Source organism: Hippocampus bargibanti, linkage group LG07 (genome assembly GCF_051943395.1).
Source record: "Hippocampus bargibanti isolate YZ-2025 linkage group LG07, ASM5194339v1, whole genome shotgun sequence".
Classification (NCBI taxonomy): Eukaryota; Metazoa; Chordata; class Actinopteri; order Syngnathiformes; family Syngnathidae; genus Hippocampus; species Hippocampus bargibanti.
The window spans coordinates 6,421,140-6,440,205 of record NC_142740.1 but is presented as its reverse complement, the minus strand read 5'-3'; the positions used below and the strand labels follow the sequence as shown (position 1 = coordinate 6,440,205).

At 40.5% G+C, this 19,066-nt stretch overlaps 1 protein-coding gene across 2 annotated transcripts in view; it reads right to left on the bottom strand.

The window, feature by feature from the left end:
* tns3.2 (tensin 3, tandem duplicate 2) overlaps positions 1–19,066 on the bottom strand; it is a 44,232-nt gene that overhangs the window by 11,462 nt on the left and 13,704 nt on the right. For both annotated transcript variants that reach the window (XM_089001481.1, XM_089001480.1), the window contains exons 5-11: positions 13,417–13,573; positions 11,264–11,667; positions 9,373–9,456; positions 9,121–9,252; positions 6,672–6,767; positions 4,539–4,616; positions 3,181–3,258 (exon numbers count right to left, since the gene is read on the bottom strand). In XM_089001481.1, the coding sequence (XP_088857607.1) occupies positions 3,181–3,258; positions 4,539–4,616; positions 6,672–6,767; positions 9,121–9,252; positions 9,373–9,456; positions 11,264–11,667; positions 13,417–13,573 (1,029 nt within the window). The remainder of the gene's footprint in view (positions 1–3,180; positions 3,259–4,538; positions 4,617–6,671; positions 6,768–9,120; positions 9,253–9,372; positions 9,457–11,263; positions 11,668–13,416; positions 13,574–19,066) is intronic.

The following is a 19,066-nucleotide window of genomic DNA, read 5'->3' as shown; positions in this document are numbered from 1 at the left end:
ATCCAAGAGGTTTGGTCAGCGAACTAAAATTTGCTGGTAGTTTTGGCCCAATATATATACATATCCCTACTGTCCAGACGTGGCGGTGCCAGTGCTCTGCTATGATAGGTCCCTGCTCTCAGGTTGGAGGGAGCAGAGGACCATTCCCTGAGGCCACACTGATTACTTCTATTGTCCTGACTGATTATGGGGTCTATGACTGGCCTGATAACCCCATTTGAACTGGTATCACCTCATCAGCATAACTAAGCCTATGTTGCCTCAGAAGTCGGTTGTAGGAACGATCCAAATTGAACCTCACCCCACCATGGCAATTTCGTGAAGGGTTTTACTGTTTTATGAAAATAGCTTCTTTTACTCCCCTTTCGAACCCACTAGTATTAAGTCTTTTTTTTGATAATTTGTTTAGTCTCCCCAATGTAATGATCTTTACAATTTTCATTTTTACAATGTATTGAATGAACGATATTACTTTGTTTTTCATTTGGCAGCCTATCTTTTGGATGCAATAATTTTTGCCCAAAGTGTTTATCGGTTTGAAATAAGTAGACATTTTGTGTTGCCAAAGGACTCGTAGTTTTTCGGAAACCCCTGCAATGTAAGGTACTGCTACTCCTCTCCTTTTAGTATCTTCAGTGTATATATATATATATATATATATATATATATATATATATATATATATATATATATATATATATATATATGTATATATATATTTATATGAATATCGATATAACCGGGACTATCGATATATCCGATATCGTTATATCGATATCGGATATATCGATAGTCCCGGTTATATCGATATTTTTTCGGACTCCCTTGAGTATCGATATAACGAGACTTTACTGTATATATATATATATATATATATATATATATATATATATATATATATATATATATATATATATATATATATATAGGGCCAAAACTACCAGCAGATTTTAGTTCGCTGACGAAGCCTCTTAGATGAGAAGCGTCCGACACCTTGAAAGAAGTACAGATGACGGCTGAAGAAACTTTTTCATCGATGGTCCACTCCTGTACGACTGAGAGCTTACACCGACTTCATGACTGATTGTTTCATATTATCGTGGTCTGTGAACGGGATCCCAATATATCTACCATTAAGCATCATGAAATTTCATGAAAATCTATTTTCTTCGGATATGTTTCCTTAAAGGACAACCGATGTCTCCGGACAAGTTGTGTCCATAATTTGTAAAATAGCTTCAAATGACTTCTACTGAACGTATTTTACAAAGATTCCGCCGCATATAGCTATATTTTACGTTTTAAGACTTGCACTGAATATTCCGGAAGTCTTGTTTTTGAGTTGGTGACGAGTACGTATGTGACGTCACTGAACGAACGTTCCTGACCGAAAAAAGACACATTGTAGCAGTCCTTCCATCAAGTCAATGCTTGTTTGGTCTGAAAACCTCGTGTTGCACCAGAAAGAGCCAGACGAGGGCGTCCAAGCTCCATGGAAGGAATTTATCAGCCTGTGGAAACGGCCTGATTCATTCTCACAGGAGCTCGGTGGCCATTTTCTGCCTCTTTTTGGGTGAGACATTTCCCCCCAATGTTGCCTCAAAATGGCACGGAATAAATTCTTTAATCGATTGCAAACATGTATGCTTTCCTCTTCAGAGCTATTTGAATCATATTCATAACCGGATGTGTAACAAGAAAGCATATTCTCCGAATCTGAAGCCATTGCTTTGATTCTCCAGCAATGCAAGACGTCTTGACGTGACGTCACGAACTGGGGGCGGGACTTTCTAAAATGCCCAATTCGCAGCTCAATTTTTTGCTGATTTTGGACATTTTAAGTCATTTTTATTGGTGTGTTGCATGTGAATAAAATATCAGACTGCGTGTTTTGGGTATTTTAGATGCTATAAGACGTTTTTCTGATGTCAGTTAGGAAACAAAAAAGTGACGTCGGTTGTCCTTTAAATTTCTCCATCTTTGGTCTTTGGTACGATCAAGGTACAACTTCTTTTTCATGTTGTCGCAGGCGATGACGTCTGTTTTAAGCGACGGAAAATAATTAAACAAACACTTTTATTGCCATTTTTTCGAGACTTTTAAACATGATCACAACAAAACAACCGCTGTTAGTAAATCTTATATTTTCTTTGGATATTTTTCCTTAGATTTCTCCATCTTTGGTCTACCTGAGGTTGAATGTCTCGATCAAGGTACGGCTTCTTTGTCAGGTTGTCGCAGGCGAATATGTCTATTTTAAGCGACAGAAAACAATAAAAATTATATAAAGAATTTTCAACATTTTTTTAACATTCTCAACAAAACAACAGCAGTTCGTACAACCGGTGTTAGTAAATCTTCTATTTTCTTCTGATATTTTTACTTAGATTTCTCCATCTTTGGTCTACCTGAGGTTGAACGTCTCGATCAAGGTACGGCTTTTTTCAGATTGTCGTAGGCGATGACGTATATTGTAAGCGACGGAAAATAATAAAACGTCTTCTTTTCCTTTCGGCTTTTCCCTTCAAGGGGTTGCCACAGCAAATCAGTGTCCTCCATCTTTAGAGGTTTGATCCGCATGTTTGTTTTGGTCAAGCTTTTGCGTCGGATGCCGGATATTTATGTGGGACCGGCACAATAAAACAAATAATTATATTGCCATTTTTTTGGAGACATTTTTAAACGTGATCGCAACAAAACAACAGCGGTTCGTACAATCGGTGTAAGTCAATGTTCTATTTTCTTTGGATATTTTTCCTGAGATTTCTCCATCTTTGGTCTACCGAATGTTGACATCTTGATGATGTCATTTTGAAGCGACAGAAAGTAATACAATACATAAAGAATTTTATTGGCATTTTGCCCTACTTGTTTTTAACAAGCTAGTAATCTCAAAACAACAGTTTTAAATGTGCGTTAAAATTAAATTTATACTATATTGATAAAAAAGCAGTGGTTCACCATGACGGAACTCTTCTTTTCTCAACTCCACGGATGTTTTATAGCAACACTGCCACCAAGTGTACACATCGGGAGTGATAAACGTCTTTTTCCTTCGGACACACGTTTGCTTAAATCTGACACTGATCATTTATTTCATTTGCGGAACCGCAACGCCAGGATGAAAACGCCACAGTCGGAGCTAACGGCTAAGCTAAAGCGCAGTTCCAGCCAACGTACCTGCTCCTTGTTTCAGAAGCTCGGCCGCCGAGTTGGTTGCCGTCTTGACGGGAGAGTCGCTCATTTCCTCAAAAGGGTCTGACAGGTACAAAAATTTACACAGGAAGTTAAAAACAAATATTGTAGCTTTTTTTTTAACTGCGTAAATTCATGCGTGAACACTGCGTGCACTTCTTCTTTTCCTTTCGGCTTTTCCCTTCAAGGGGTCGCCACAGCAAATCAGTGTCCTCCATCTTTAGAGGTTTGATCCGCATATTTGTTTTGGCCAAGCTTTTCGGATGCCCTTCCTGACAGAACCCTCTGTATTTATCCGGGCTTGGGACCGGCACAGGAAGACTTATGTCCCTTTGTGGGAACAGAACAAGCAACTCACTGAGTAAAAGGCTCCCAAACACAAAATGGTCATCGGCACAGCAACATTCAAAAAAGCAAAAACTATACTCGTGCACTATCAAATGCTATTTGATGGCAATTTGCCTTATACAAACTAGGGATGTGTCGTTCGCAAACGAGTCCGTTCTTTGAGCCGGATCCCTGAAGGGAACCAAGAGAGCCGGTTCCTAAAAAGGAGCCGGAAATGGGAGCCAACTTTTTTTGTCCTCTATTCCCCGCACGCGATTGGTCGATATCCGTGGTAGATGAGGGAGGGGAGAATTACAGACACACGCAGCAGTGAGGAGAAGGCGGGAGGAGGGACGTTAGGGTCGACAGGTGGACAAATGTTATCACATTATGGTGTTGTTATTAATTTTCAATTATTATATTTTTTACTAGTTGGTATGATAGCATTATTAATATGAAAAGCAAATTAGTGACAGCTGATCATCAGCCCAGAGTAACCACAGGGAAAGTAAAAGTTAGTGGATGCTCTCTGTGAACATCTAAATAAGCCATGTAAATAAAAATATTTGATATAGTGTATTTTTTACATGAGTAATTCGTGTTTCACATAATTTTTTTTGGTAGCTAGTTAATTTAAGCAACAAAAAAACCCATTTGGGAGACATAAGAGCCGGATTTTTTTAATGAGCCGAATCAAAAGAATCGAACCAAAAAAATCTCTGAAGAGAGCCGGTATTCCCATCACTAATACAAACACACTGTATTGAGCTCATTGGGTTAATAATAATCTCAAGCAAGTTGTGTCCATTATTTGTAAAATGGCTCATTTTTTTGCAGATTTTGGACACTTTAAGTCATTTTTATTGGTGTTTTGCATTTGACTAAAAATATCATTTTTATCAATTTTGGGTATTTTAGATGCTATAAAACGTTCTTCTGGAGTCAGTTAAAAAAACAAAAAAGTGACCTTTAAGTAGTCACTGATCAATTTGACATTCCGTCTTCTTTCATCTTACCTCTGTCAGGCAGAATGAGCTTGCACGGCAGAGCCAGACATGTGATGGAGTGCTGACACACCAGAGAGGTAAGACTCCCTGACAGAGAAATGAAAAAAATCTGTATCAAACAACGATGAGCATGCCATAACAGAACAAGCGAAATGAACTACAAGGGAGATTTGTTTTGAATCAATCACTGAAGAGACCGAAAAGATGGCTGCGCCGAATAGTTGTAACCAGCAGGGGGAAGCAGTAGGCCACGTATGAGTACAGTCGAGTTGACTGATGCTGGGAAGGAATGAAGTACAGTGAGACCTCAACTTACAAACTTTTTGTCTTACAAACGTCAAATTTCTGAAAATTAAACCTTATAATAAGCACTATTTTCATAATACACACCCACCACGGCTGGTGCAGTGATCTTCGGCGGAATCACACGACCGAAGTTACCAACAGTCCTTATGGAAGGTGACTCTCCTTCCATAAGCCATCAACGACCATCAAAAAGGTAAATAAAACTTTATTTTACAGCAGAGTTTATTTATTTAATTACAGTCGTCATGTAATGCGCCTCTCTTTCCAAACAGCAATTCCCTTTGACCTTCGACCTCCAACGCCATTCCATCAAGCCATAAATGACCATCACAAATGTAAATAAAGTGACTTTATGATACAATACAGTGTATTTCTTTCATTGCAATACAATAGCACATTTATTAGACATAGAATAAGGTATGTTGTGTGTAGTTTTAAGGCTTATTTAGTTGAAAAGTATATTTTATGGAAACCCGGGAACGGATTATTCCCATTTTAATGGTTTCCTATGGGAAATTTGTTTTTGAGATACACACTTTTCGCCTTACACACTCTGTCTGGGAAACAATTAAGTTCGTAAGTTGAGGTCTCACTGTAGTTGGGGTCGAACATCCCGGTCAGTTGTTGTGGCGTTGTCATGGTAATCACAAGATACAGCATGTGATTTGGTGGTTATGGTTTTGCACGATAGTCAACTGATGCAAATAGAAATATTGCTTGAAATATTGCTCCGTCATGAATTAACATACTGAATTTTTCCGGTGTATAAGGTGCACCAAACTATAAGGCGCACCTTCAATGAATGAAAAACGTTTTCCAAATATAATATATGACTACCATATTAACTGGTATATAAGGCGCAGCGGAGTATAAGGCGCACCTCCAATGAATGCTGTATTTTCAAACTTATTTCCATATATAAGGCGCACAGGACTATACGTAGCACCTTCAATGAATGAAAAATGTTTTCCAAATATAATATATAAATACAGTAAAGTCTCGTTATATCGATATTCAAGGGAGTCGGAAAAAATATCGATATAACCGGGACTATCGATATATCCGACCCTGTTTGCATGTAATTTTCTCCGTGCGTGCATAGAAATAGTATCGATATAAGCGGGACTATCGATATATCCGATATCGATATAACGAGACTTTACTGTATATAACCTTAAATCTCTATTTGCTATCTATCTGGCGAGCTATCTATCCATCTAGCTCGATCTCTGTTTCTGTCTGTCTGTCCATCTGTCCGTCTGTCTGTCTACTTAGCTACCTACCTTGCTATCAGCTATCGATCAGCTATATATCAGCTATCTAGCTAGCTATCAGCTATCTATCAGCTATATGTCAGCTATCTATCAGCTCTCTAGCTATCTCGCTATCTAGCGATCGATCAGCTCTCTAGCGATCGATCGGCTCTCTCGCGATCGATCGGCTCTCTAGCTGTCTATCGGCTCTCTAGCTATCTATCAGCTATCTAGCTATCTCTCAGCTATCTAGCTATCTATCAGCTATCTAGCTATCTCTCAGCTATCTACCTATCTCGCTATCTATCAGCTATCTAGCTATCTATTAGCTATCTAGCTTTTTAGCTATCTATCAGCTATCTAGCTATCTATTAGCTATCTAGCTATTTAGGTATCTATCAGCTATCTAGCTATCTATTTGAGTTACATTCGGGTTGAGTGAACGCTGGCGCGTGTGGCTGCCGCTGCTCACCCACAGAAAAACTGATCCTGTGACTGTAAAGTGACTTTGAGAGTTTTGAAAGGTGCTTAGAAATTATTATTATTATTATAAATAATAATAATAATTCTGAGTGATTCTCACCAAAAAATGGCTCATCTGGGCAACCTTTGAGACGCACTCCTTTCTGTGTGCACTCAATCAGGAAATGTCTCACCAGCTCACTGGATGGATCTCCACCTGACAAAAAAACAAAACAAAACAAAAATGTCATTCGTACGTTCACCCCAAAACGGACAATATTATTTCAAGCAAATTCTATGTTTATTAAACTGATAAGACTTTGCGTCTGTGTAAGCTCTCAGTCATACAGCAGTGGTCCATTGATGAAAAGGTTTCTTCAGCCGTCATCTGTACTTCTTTGAAGGTGTCGGACGTTTCGCTTCTCATCCGAAAAGCTTTGTCAGCGAACTAAAGTTGTGCTGGTAGCTCAGGCCCAATATATACAGTATACCTAATGGACAGAGGCCTCACCTCTGCTTTGATAGATCCCTGCTCTAAGGTTGTAGGTAGCAGTGGACTACTCCCTGAAGCTAATCTGATGACTTCTTTTGGTCTGTCTGATTATGTTCTATGACTGGCTCTGATTGCCACATTTGCTCTGGTATCACCTCATCAGCATAATTAAGCCTATGTGGCAATGATCTGAGAAGTCTTTTAGAAGCACGGTCTAAATTGCACCTCACCCCACCATGGCGATTTCGTGAAGGGTTTTGCTGTTATAAAAATAGCTTCTTTTACCCCCCTTTCAAACCATCTATGTTCTTTCGCTAAGATTTTAACCTCATCGTCGTCAAATGAGTGGTTGCTAGCTTTTAGGTGCAACTGTACTGCCGATTGAGGCCCACGACTATTATCCCTGCGATGTTGATAAAGTCTCTTTTTGAGAATTTGTTTTTCATTTTCATTTTTACAATTCATTGATTTTTACAATGTATCAAATAAACTACATGACTTTGTTTTTCATTTGTCAGCCTATCTTTTGGATGCACTCATTTTCGGCTTAAAGGGCAACCGACACCTCCCGACAAGTTTGTTGTTGCGTCCATAATTTGTAAAATGACTTCAAATGACTTCTCATCGAATCCATCCTGTGTTCTTCCATCACCGTTTGGTTCGGGGCCGCCACAAAAATGGACAAAATCCGACTTCAACGGACAGTTAGGACGGCGGATAAAATCATTGGCACCGCCCTACCCACTCTCGAGGACTTGCACACTGCAAGAATCCAAACTAGGGCGCGGAAAATCCTACTGGACCCTCCGCACCCTGCCCACCACCTTTTCCAGCTACTCCCCTCAGGCAGGCGCTACCGATCCATGCGCACCAAATCCAGCAGACATTTAAACAGCTTCTTCCCCCAAGCCATTAACTCTTTGAACTCTTTGAACTCTTTCAACAGTAGCCCAAATGGAACTGTATAGTGCCACTTAGCAGTTTTTTTGACAACGATACTAGTGCAGCATGTTCTACCGGAAACAAATTCCTTGTGTGTCCTACATACTTGGCAATAAAGATGATTCTGATTCTCTGATTCTGATTCTACTGAGCGCATTTGACAAAGATTCCACTGCATAAAGCTATATTTTACGTTTTAGGACTCACGCTGAATATTCATGAAGTCTTGTTTTCGAGTTGATGACGATGCCCTCAGTGACGTCACTGAGGGAACGCCCCTGACCGAGAAAGCGACACGCAATGCATTTTGGGTACTTTTTTCATCTGAAAATAACGTGTTGATCTCGAAATTAGAAGGAAAACTACACAAATAACGCGATGGTGAATCGTTGTGTGTCGCAGCCAATTGCGGTAACACGTATAAAGAAGGTGTAAGTTGACACAAATTCCCAGAGGATAAATCAGCCCATTTCAAACGGAGATTGAGCGCCATCTTGTGCATTTTCTGGCCGCTACATTGGAGTCGAGACGGCTCGAATTGATACAGAAGGACTTCTTTAATCGATTGCAAACATGTATGCTTTCCTCTTCAGAACTATTTGAATCATATTCATAACAGGATGAGTAACAAGAAAGCATCTTCTCCGAATCTGAAGCCATTGTTTTGATTCTCGAGCAAGGCAGTTTGTGAGGGAGTATCCAGGCGTGATGTCAGGAACAAGGGGGCGGGACTTTCTGAATCCCCCCCAGTTCCGAGCTCATTTTGAAGTAGTTTTGGGACACTTTAAGTCATTTTTATTGGTGTTTTGCATTTGACTAAAAATATCAGCCTGCATGTTTTTGGGTATTTTAGATGCTATAAAACGTTTTTCTGATGTCAGTTCGGAAACAAAAAAAATGGTGTCGGTTGTCCTTTAAAGTGTTTATCGGTTTGAAAAGCTACCAGCAAAATTTTTGTTCGCTGACAAAGCCTCTTGGATGAGAAACGTCCGACACCTTCAAAGAAGTACAGATGACGGTTGAAGAAACCTTTTCATCCATTGATAAGACTTTGTATTTTTTAACTGTATGTAACCGTGAGTACTCAACCAGGCTAACGCTAAGCAAGATGGTTGACGTTTAGAACCCACCTTACCTTTTTTGTTCGGATGCACGGCGGACGGAGGTGGAGTCGCAACTTTCATCGCCAATCCGTAAGCCCCTCGGAATGAATGACTGTCTCTGACGATAAAAGAGCCCGGTTCTTTGTCCTTTAACACGGAAATGGCTAGCGGACGGTCAACCGAGCAAGGGGCGGAAAGACAAAGTAGGAGTTAGTATAGTAAGGTTGAAGCTCCGCCTGGTCCGATGGTTTGGCAACCAGGCGGTCGACGGTGAAAAGACCAACCTTGATCTCTGGAAATGTCAGGCTTGTACCAGAACTTGGAAGTGTCCTGAACAAACTTCACGGTGTCCTGCTTGCTGCTAAACTCTGAAGTCAAACAAACGTGAAACAGAAGAAGGGGTTAGTACACAGGTGTCAAAGTCGAGGCGTGGCGGCCAAATCTGGCCCGCCACCTGAAAGCAAATCAAACACGTCAAGTGACATGCTCATACATCGAGCTGGCTAGCTAGTGATCGAGTTAGCTAGCTCTCTTTCTATTCAGTTTGCTGGCTAATCCCTGACATCACTGGTATCCAAGTCAAGGCCCGGGGGCCAAATCTGGCCCGCCACCTCATTTTATTTGGCCCGCAAAAGCAAATCAAACATGTCAAGTGCCATGCTCATTTATCGAGCTAGCTAGCCAACAATCGAGCTAGATAGCTCTCTTTCTATTCAGCTATCTGTCTAATCCCTTATATCACTGGTGTCCAATTCAAGGCCCGGGGGCCAAATCTGGCCCACCACCTCATTTTATTCGGCTCGCCAAAGCAAATCAAGAATGTCAAGTGCCATGTTGCTTGCTCAAGTCCCAACCAAAATTTCAAATTGTCCCATGTCAACCACAAATAACAGTTTTTTTCCTTCAAATTAGAAAACTAGTTATTCACCAATATTTTTGTGCTTCTCTATGTAATATTTCATAAGTGTCCAAGTTAAGGCCCGGGGGCCAAATCTGGCCCAACATCTAATTTTATTCGGCCCGTGAAAGTAAATCAAACGTGTGAAATTCCATGTTGCTTGCATAAGTCCCAACCAAAATTTAAAATGGATCCATGTCAGAGCGCCGATGCGTATGTGGAACTATTGCGGCTTGGAATTGAAGCGGATTCACGTGTGACAGGAGATGTGAGACAATCTTTTCATCAATGGATGCTACAGCTGCGTGTTTGCTTTCAACATTTAGCTTGTAGTCTACGTGCACATTCTACCATGATGTCCGTGATCCACTGGTGAAGAGACACTTTGATTCTCTCCTCTTTCATCTGGAACTGCTTCGTGTAACAAAGAGGGTACAGAAAGTGCTTCAGAATGAATGACTCTCTGTGTCTTTGTGTTGTCATGTTATTTGTTATTTCGTCTTTTTTTTTGTTCTTGTGACTTCCAGACGGCGCCGCGAGAGTGGCTGCCTTTTCAGCAGCTCCTGTATTTTGTTTTTCTACTTTCATTCCTTTTATAACTTTGCTGCCGTTAAATGTAAATTTCTCCACTGCGAGACGAATAAAGGCAAATCCAATCCAATGTCAACCACAATAACAATCATGATACTTGACTTCTGATTTAAATTTTTCCTCACCCAGGAAGTAACATTTTTAATCTGTAAATATGATTACATTTATTCACGACAGTATTTTAAAGATAAATGTTATTTTTTTAACTGTAAATCACAGGTGTCCAAATCAAGGCCCGGGGGCCAAATCTGGCCCACCACATCATTTTATTCGGCCCGCAAAAGCAAATCAAAATTGTGAAATTCCATGCTCATCTATTGAGCGAGTGATCGTAGCTAGCTAGCTCTCTTTCTATTCAGCTATCTGGCTAATCCCTTATATCCCTGGTGTCCAAGTCGAGGCCCGGGGGCCAAATCTGGCGTGCCACCTCATTTTATTCGGCCCTCAAAAGCAAATCAAATTTTTGAAATTCTATGTTGCTAGCTAAACTCCCGACCAAAATATCAAAATGTCCCATGTCAACCACAAATAACAGTTATTTATTTGTATTTATTATTTTTTAATTCAAATTAGAAAAATAGTTATTCACGCATTTTATTTGTGCCTCTCAATAGGCTCTCTATTATTATTATTATTATTATTATTATTATTATTAAAACACGGCATGCCTGGGTCAAATTCCATACCTGCTCCGGGCGATGGCGTCCTCCTTAAAACTTTGAAGGGCTCAGGACTCAGCGATGAGAAAGAAAGACCGAGACTGCTTTCACTCTGAGGACTGGAAAATCCACCAAGAGAAGACAAGGGGGCGCCAAAGTCGCCACCTTCAACCGCTTTCGTCTTTTCGGGCAACTGCGGAGGGAGCTCCCCGTCCCCACCGAGGTCCCTCAGAATGTCCTCCGGGAGACTCAACTCCAGGTTGCCATTTAGTGTCAGTAAGGAAGACAAGTCCGTGTTAGCCGACTCCACCGGGATCACTGGACGGACCGCCAGTCCTTTAAGAACCGCCCGAGGTGAACTGTGGGCATTGTGAGTGCTTCGTTTGATCGGAGTGGACGTTGGCTGGTTCCACGTGGGAGGCGACGTGCAGCTAGAAAGATCAACATTTGGAATTAGCAAAAACCTTGAAAACAATCGGCACCATCACAATCAGACTGAACACAGTCAGCAATCCTCCATCAAGCGTGTCCAGTTGGTCCAAAATGCGCTTGACACTCCGGTGCACCTTATACATCGGAAAATATGGTAGTTTTCAAATTTCGAAGTCAAAAAGAAGAACTGTTATTACGATTTGAAAACTTGGTTTGGATTTTAGCTCTTTCTGCCACTAGCAATTGGCTAGCGAGCGAGCTAGCTAGTTTGATAAATGAGCATGGCCTTGACATATTTGATTTGCTTTTGCGGGACGAATAAAATGAGGTAGCGGGCCAGATTTGGCCCCCGGGCCTTGATTTGTACTCCAGAGATGTCAAGGATTAGACAGCAATCTGAATAGAAAGAGAGATAGCAAGCTCAATCGCTAGCTAGCTAGCTCGCTAAATGAGCATGGCACTTGACATGTTTGATTTGCTTCCGCGGGCCGAATAAAATGACATGGCGGGCCAGATTTGGCCCCAGGGCCTTGACTTGGACACTAGTGAAGTAAGGGATTAGCTAGATAGCTGAATAGAAAGAGAGCTAGCTAGCTCAATCGCTAGCTAGCTCGATAAATGAGCATGCTACTTGACATGTTTGATTTGCTTTGGTGGGCCGAATAAAATGAGATGGCGGGCCAAATTTGGGCCCGGGCCTTGACTTGGACACCAATGATATCAGGGATTAGACAGCAATCTGAATAGAAAGAGAGATAGCAAGCTCGATCGCTAGCTAGCTAGCTCGCTAAATGAGCATGGCACTTGACATGTTTGATTTGCTTCCGCGGGCCGAATAAAATGACATGGCGGGCCAGATTTGGCCCCAGGGCCTTGACTTGGAGACTAGTGAAGTAAGGGATTAGCTAGATAGCTGAATAGAAAGAGAGCTAGCTAGCTCGATCGCTAGCTAGCTCGATAAATGAGCATGCTACTTGACATGTTTGATTTGCTTTGGTGGGCCGAATAAAATGAGATGGTGGGCCAAATTTGGGCCCGGGCCTTGACTTGGACACCAATGATATCAGGGATTAGACAGCAATCTGAATAGAAAGAGAGATAGCAAGCTCAATCGCTAGCTAGCTAGCTCGCTAAATGAGCATGGCACTTGACATGTTTGATTTGCTTCCGCGGGCCGAATAAAATGACATGGCGGGCCAGATTTGGCCCCAGGGCCTTGACTTGGACACTAGTGAAGTAAGGGATAAGCTAGATATCTGAATAGAAAGAGAGCTAGCTAGCTCGATCGCTAGCTAGCTCGATAAATGAGCATGCTACTTGACATGTTTGATTTGCTTTGGTGGGCCGAATAAAATGAGATGGCGGGCCAAATTTGGGCCCGGGCCTTGACTTGGACGCCAATGATGTCAGGGATTAGCCAGCAAACTGAATAGAAAGAGAGATAGCAAGCTCTATCGCTAGCTAGCTAGCTCGCTAAATGAGCATGGCACTTGACATGTTTGATTTGCTTCCGCGGGCCGAATAAAATGACATGGCGGGCCAGATTTGGCCCCAGGGCCTTGACTTGGACACTGTGAAGTAAGGGATTAGCTAGATAGCTGAATAGAAAGAGATCACGATCGAGCTAGCTCGATAAATGAGGTGGCGGACTAGATTTGGCCCCCGGGCCTTGACTTAGACACCTGTTTCTTAGTAGCATCGAAAACCAATCAGTAAACACCAAAAACAGTGTGTGATATGTGCGTTACCCGTCTGCATCTGCGTGGAGGCTGCTGGATGACACGGAACACATGGAACCAAATACCCGCGGACAGGAAGCGGAGCTCGCCGACGCGTCTGATCTGAACAATTCGCCGTCAATCGAGCTGCCGCTGTGGTTCGCGCTGTCCAAGAAACTTCCAGAATCTAGAAAAGAAGAAAGAAGACGGTGGATTTTATTTACAGTGAAACCCTTGGCATACAAACTATTTTTCAGGATACACACAAAGCGCAACAATGAGTGATGTGTCATTCGCGAACGAGCCCGTTCTCCTAACAAGAAAATGGCTGCCGACTTGTTTTTGTCCCCTATTCCCCAGTCTTCGGTTAAAGCCACGTGATTGGTCAAGAACGCAGCAGTGGGGGGGGGGGGGTTAAACATCAAAGAGACAGCAGATGACAGAGAGAGAGTGAGAAAATGGATAAAAAACAGTGAAATTTGGACTCGTTTCAACCTTGATCTTTGATGATTCAAAATCAGAGTGTAGACTGCAAGGTTAAAATATCCATCAATCAGGCTCCACAAATAACAAGGCATCTGTACACTTGGGGCAAAAAGCTATCAACCCAGCTAAACAGAACACAATTGGTGAGGAACAAGGAACTGCGCTAAAATTATCGCAGAGAAAGCACCTACAAGTGATCATTCCTCAAGTGTTTAAAGGACAACCGACGTCTGCGGACAAGTTGTGTCCATAATTTGTAAAATGGCTTCAAATGACTTCTACTGGGCGTATTTTAATAAGATTCCACCGCATATAGCTATATTTTACGTTTTAAGACTCGCGCTGAACATTCAGGAAGTCCGTACGTGACGTCAGAAAAGGACCGCCTCCTGACCGTAAAAAAGACGCATTGTAGCGTCTTTCTATCACATCAATGTATTTTGCTGTACTGTTTTTTTTTGAAAACCGTGTGTTACATACAAAAGCCGCCAGCAGAGGGAGTCCGAGCTCCATGAAAGGAATATATCAGCCTGTGGAAACGGGCTGATTCATTCCTCACAGCTCGGTGGCTATTTTATTGCCTCTTTTTGGGTGAGACATTCCCCCCCGCCCGTTTGCCTCAAAATGATGTGGAATAAATTCTTTAATCGATTGCAAACATGTATGCTTTCCACTTCAGAACGATTTGAATCATATTCATAACCGGATGTGTAACAAGAAAGCATCTTCTCCGAATTTGAAGCCATTGTTTTGATTCTCAAGCAATGCAAGACATCTTGGCGTGACGTCACGAACAAGGGGGCGGGACTTTCTAAAAATGCCCAATTCGCAGCTCCATTTTTTGCAGATTTTGGACACTTCAAGTCATTTTTCTTGGTGTTTTGCATTTGACTAAAAATATCATACTGGGTGTTTTGGGTATTTTAGATGCTATAAAACGTTTTTCTGGTGTCAGTTAAAAAACAAAAAAGTGACGTCGGTTGTCCTTTAAAGGCAATAAACATGACATGCACCCCCACCATTGGATAACTTTTCCCACCATATGCCGTAAAATGTGGACAAGGACAAGAATTTTTACCCCCCATCATCTTTTCAATAATAATAATAATAATAATAATAATAATAATAATAATAATAATAATAATACATTTCATTTATAAGCACCTTTCAAAACTCTCAAGGTCAGGTTACAGTCACTGGATACGTTTTTCTGTGGGTGAGCAGCGGCAGCCACACGCGCCAGCGTTCACTCATCACGGAAGTAACTCAAATAGAGTTACGTAGACATAGCCAGCTCGATAGCTAGCCAGCTAGATAGCTAATAGATAGCCAGCTAGATAGCTAATACAAATAGCCAATATTTATGAAATGTATTATTATTATTATTTTATATTATATTTTTTTTATATTTACTATATTTATTTACTATATACATATATATTCTTTTGTTATTATTTATTCTTTTATTTTATTATTTTTATATTTTCCTTTTTTACTATATTTATCTATTATTTATTCTTTTATGTTAGATCTTATTATATTTTCTATATTTTTACTATATTTATTTATTATTATTTATTCTTTTATGTTAGATTTCATTTTATTTGCTATTTATTATGATACTTTTTATCTATATTTATTATTATGATTTATTATCATGTTATTTTATATTATTTTTATATTTTATATATTTTGTCTATATGTATGTACTTTTAAGTATTATTATCTATTATGTTACTTTCGGGTTGAGTGAACGCTGGCACGTGTGGCTGCCGCTGCTCACCCGCAGAAAAAATATCCTGTGACTGTAAAGTCTCTTGAGAGTTTTGAAAGGCGCTTATAAATTAAATGTATTATTATTATTATTATTATTATTATTATTATTATTATTATATATAGCAAATAGATACCTAGCTAATATACACATACCATACACCCATGCACACGTACATACAGTACATTGCGACATCAATTTCAACCATACTTCAAGTCCAGGGATTACCTTTGCCCCCAATTAGTCCCCTCATTCAAAGCCCCACGGCGACGTGTTGTACCTTGTCACATCATCCGAGCGATGGGGGGGGCTCAAACATCCCAACATGACATTTCAAACAACGTGCGTCACGCCGTCGACATGAATGCAGGCCTCGTCGGCCCGCAGGCGCAGGCCTGACGTTCCGTGAGTCACTGCTGACAGAGTCAAAGGGCTCCTTGTTCGACACACTACCACCCCCACACCCCCCAAACCCCACCACTCGTTTTCTTCAAGGAAGGAATCCGAGATGGAGGAATTTGCTCGGGAGACGGACGAGCCTTGTTCCAACAAATTTGACAGCAAGGCACGGCCCCCGGAGTCGATTATATAACGGCACGTCGACTTTCAAGGAATTCCTCTTTGATGGCGTCAAGAGGAGTCGAAAGGTGCGAGAACAAATTGTGCAAAACAAACTTTGGTATCTTTTGGTATCTTCAACTCCACTTCCATAGTAACATCACAACGATAAATCCCATAATCCATTCCATAAACCGGTTTGAAAACCGATTTGGTCAATGGTGCGATGGATACATAAGACGTCGTTATCGTTTGGATTTCAACTCAGTGTTCTCAAGATTTGCTAAAAGCATAGCATAGCATACCACAGCATATAATACCATAGTGTACCATAGCATAGCATAGCATAGCATAGCATAGCATAGCATATATCATAGCATACCATAGCATGCCATACATATCATATCATATCATACCATTCATTTCTTTCATAACTTTGCTGCTGTGAAATGTAAATTTCTCTACTGCGAGACTAATAAAGGCAAATCCAATCCAATCGCATACCACAGTACAGCATAGCATACCATAGAATACCATAGTGTATCATAGCATAGCATACCATGGCATGTCATAGCATATCATAGCATAGTATCCCATACCATAATATAGCATACCATAGCATAGCATACCATAGAATAGCATACAATAGCATATAATAGCCTAACATATCATAGCCTAGCATATCATAGCATATCATAGCATAGTATACCATAACCATAATATAGCATACCATAGCATATCATAGCATACCATAGCATGTCATAGCATATCATAGCATACCATAGCATTGCATACCATCGTATAGCATACCATAGCATACCATAGTGTAACATATAGCATAGCATACCATAGCGTAACATAGCATAGCATAGCATAGCATACCATACCATACCATCGGATATTGTAGCATAGCATACCATACCATAGTAGAGCTTAGCATGCCATAGAATACCATAGTGTATTATAGCATAGCATATCATAGCATATCATAGCATATCATAGCATATCATAGCATAGTATACCATAACATAATATAGCATACCATAGCATAGCATACCATAGCATATAATAGCGTAACGTATCATAGCCTAGCATACCATAGCATAGCATATCATAGCATAGTATACCATACCATAATATAGCATACCATAGCATATCATAGCATACCATAGCAGCGCATACCTCATATACCATCGCATACCTTACCATACCATACCATACCATAATATAGCATACCATAGCATATCATAGCATAGTATACCATAGCATAATATATAACATACCATAGCATATCATAGCATACCATAGCATGTCATAGCATAGCATATCATAGCATACTATAGCATACCATAGCATACCATAGCATAGCATACCATAGTGTAACATATAGCATAGCATACCATAGCGTAACATATCATAGCATAGCATAGCATACCATTGGATATCGTAGCATAGCATACCATACCATAGTAGAGCTTAGCATACCATAGAATACCATAGTGTATCATAGCATAGCATACCATAGCATATCATAGCATAGTATACCATACCATAATATAGCGTACCATAGCATACCATAGCATAGCATACCATATCATATAATAGCGTAACATATCATAGCCTAGCATACCATAGCATATCATAGCATAGTATACCATACCATAATATAGCATACCATAGCATATCATAGCATACCATAGCATGTCGTAGCATATCATAGCATACCATCGCAGCGCATACCATTATATACCATCGCATACCTTACCATACCATACCTTACCATACCATACCATACCATACCATAATATAGCATACCATAGCATAGCATACTATAGCATAACATAGCATAACATAGCATAACATACCATAGCATAGAATCCCATAATATAGCAGACCAGAGTTTACCATAGCATATCATAGCTAGCATATCATAGCATACCACTGCATAGCATAGCATGCGATCAATTCCCATTTGAATGATGGAAGGCAGCGACTAACGTGGCAGGATACGATAAAAACGCAGTGAACGGTGTGCAACAGCAACACGCCGGACTGACGTGGCTTTTGTATCTTCTCGTGTAGCCCAAATCGTCTCTGAACCGCCAGTGAGTCGCCCGATTGGCCAACGAGGAGGCCAGATTACAAGCAACTAAGGAGCCGTTGAGCAAATAAGTTGACCAACGTGGAAAAAAGGTGCGATGGAACACAAAGCCAAATACAAAGAATGACATTGTCGTTTTAATCAGTGGAGATCCGAGATAATCATTGGGTAAAAAAAGGTTCAAGACGTTGAAGCACGTTTTTAACCGATTCCAAATTCCGGACGGAGTCTTTGTCAATCTGGTTTGGTCATCATGGAGGCCGGCCGACTGGCCGGCCGTGGGCCTTCCACTTGCGTTTTTTGCAGGCAGGACACTTCCTAGCAACTTCTTGAAGAAAAACTCAACCGGAAAGCTCCCATCAATGCAAATTTCAATGCTGCAAAATCAAAGACGGTGATACCTTGGTTTATGAACTTAATTGGTTCCCAGACAGAGGGTTTAAGGCGAAAAGTGTGTATCCCCAGAAATAATTTCCCATAGGAAACCATTAAAATGACAATAATCCGTTCCCATAAAACATAATTTTCTACTTTCTAATTTTCTGCGCCTTAAAACTACACAAAATATACCTTATTTTATGTATAATAAATGTGCTATGGTATTATAATTAAAGTAATAATCTGCACTGTATAATAAAGTCGTTTTATTTGCCTTTGTGATGGTCATTGATGGCTTGATGGAATGGCAGCATTAAACACTTGATAAGGAACGTAGCCTTCTTCTTTCACCATCTTGAGGAATGAACCCTTGTAGGTGCTTT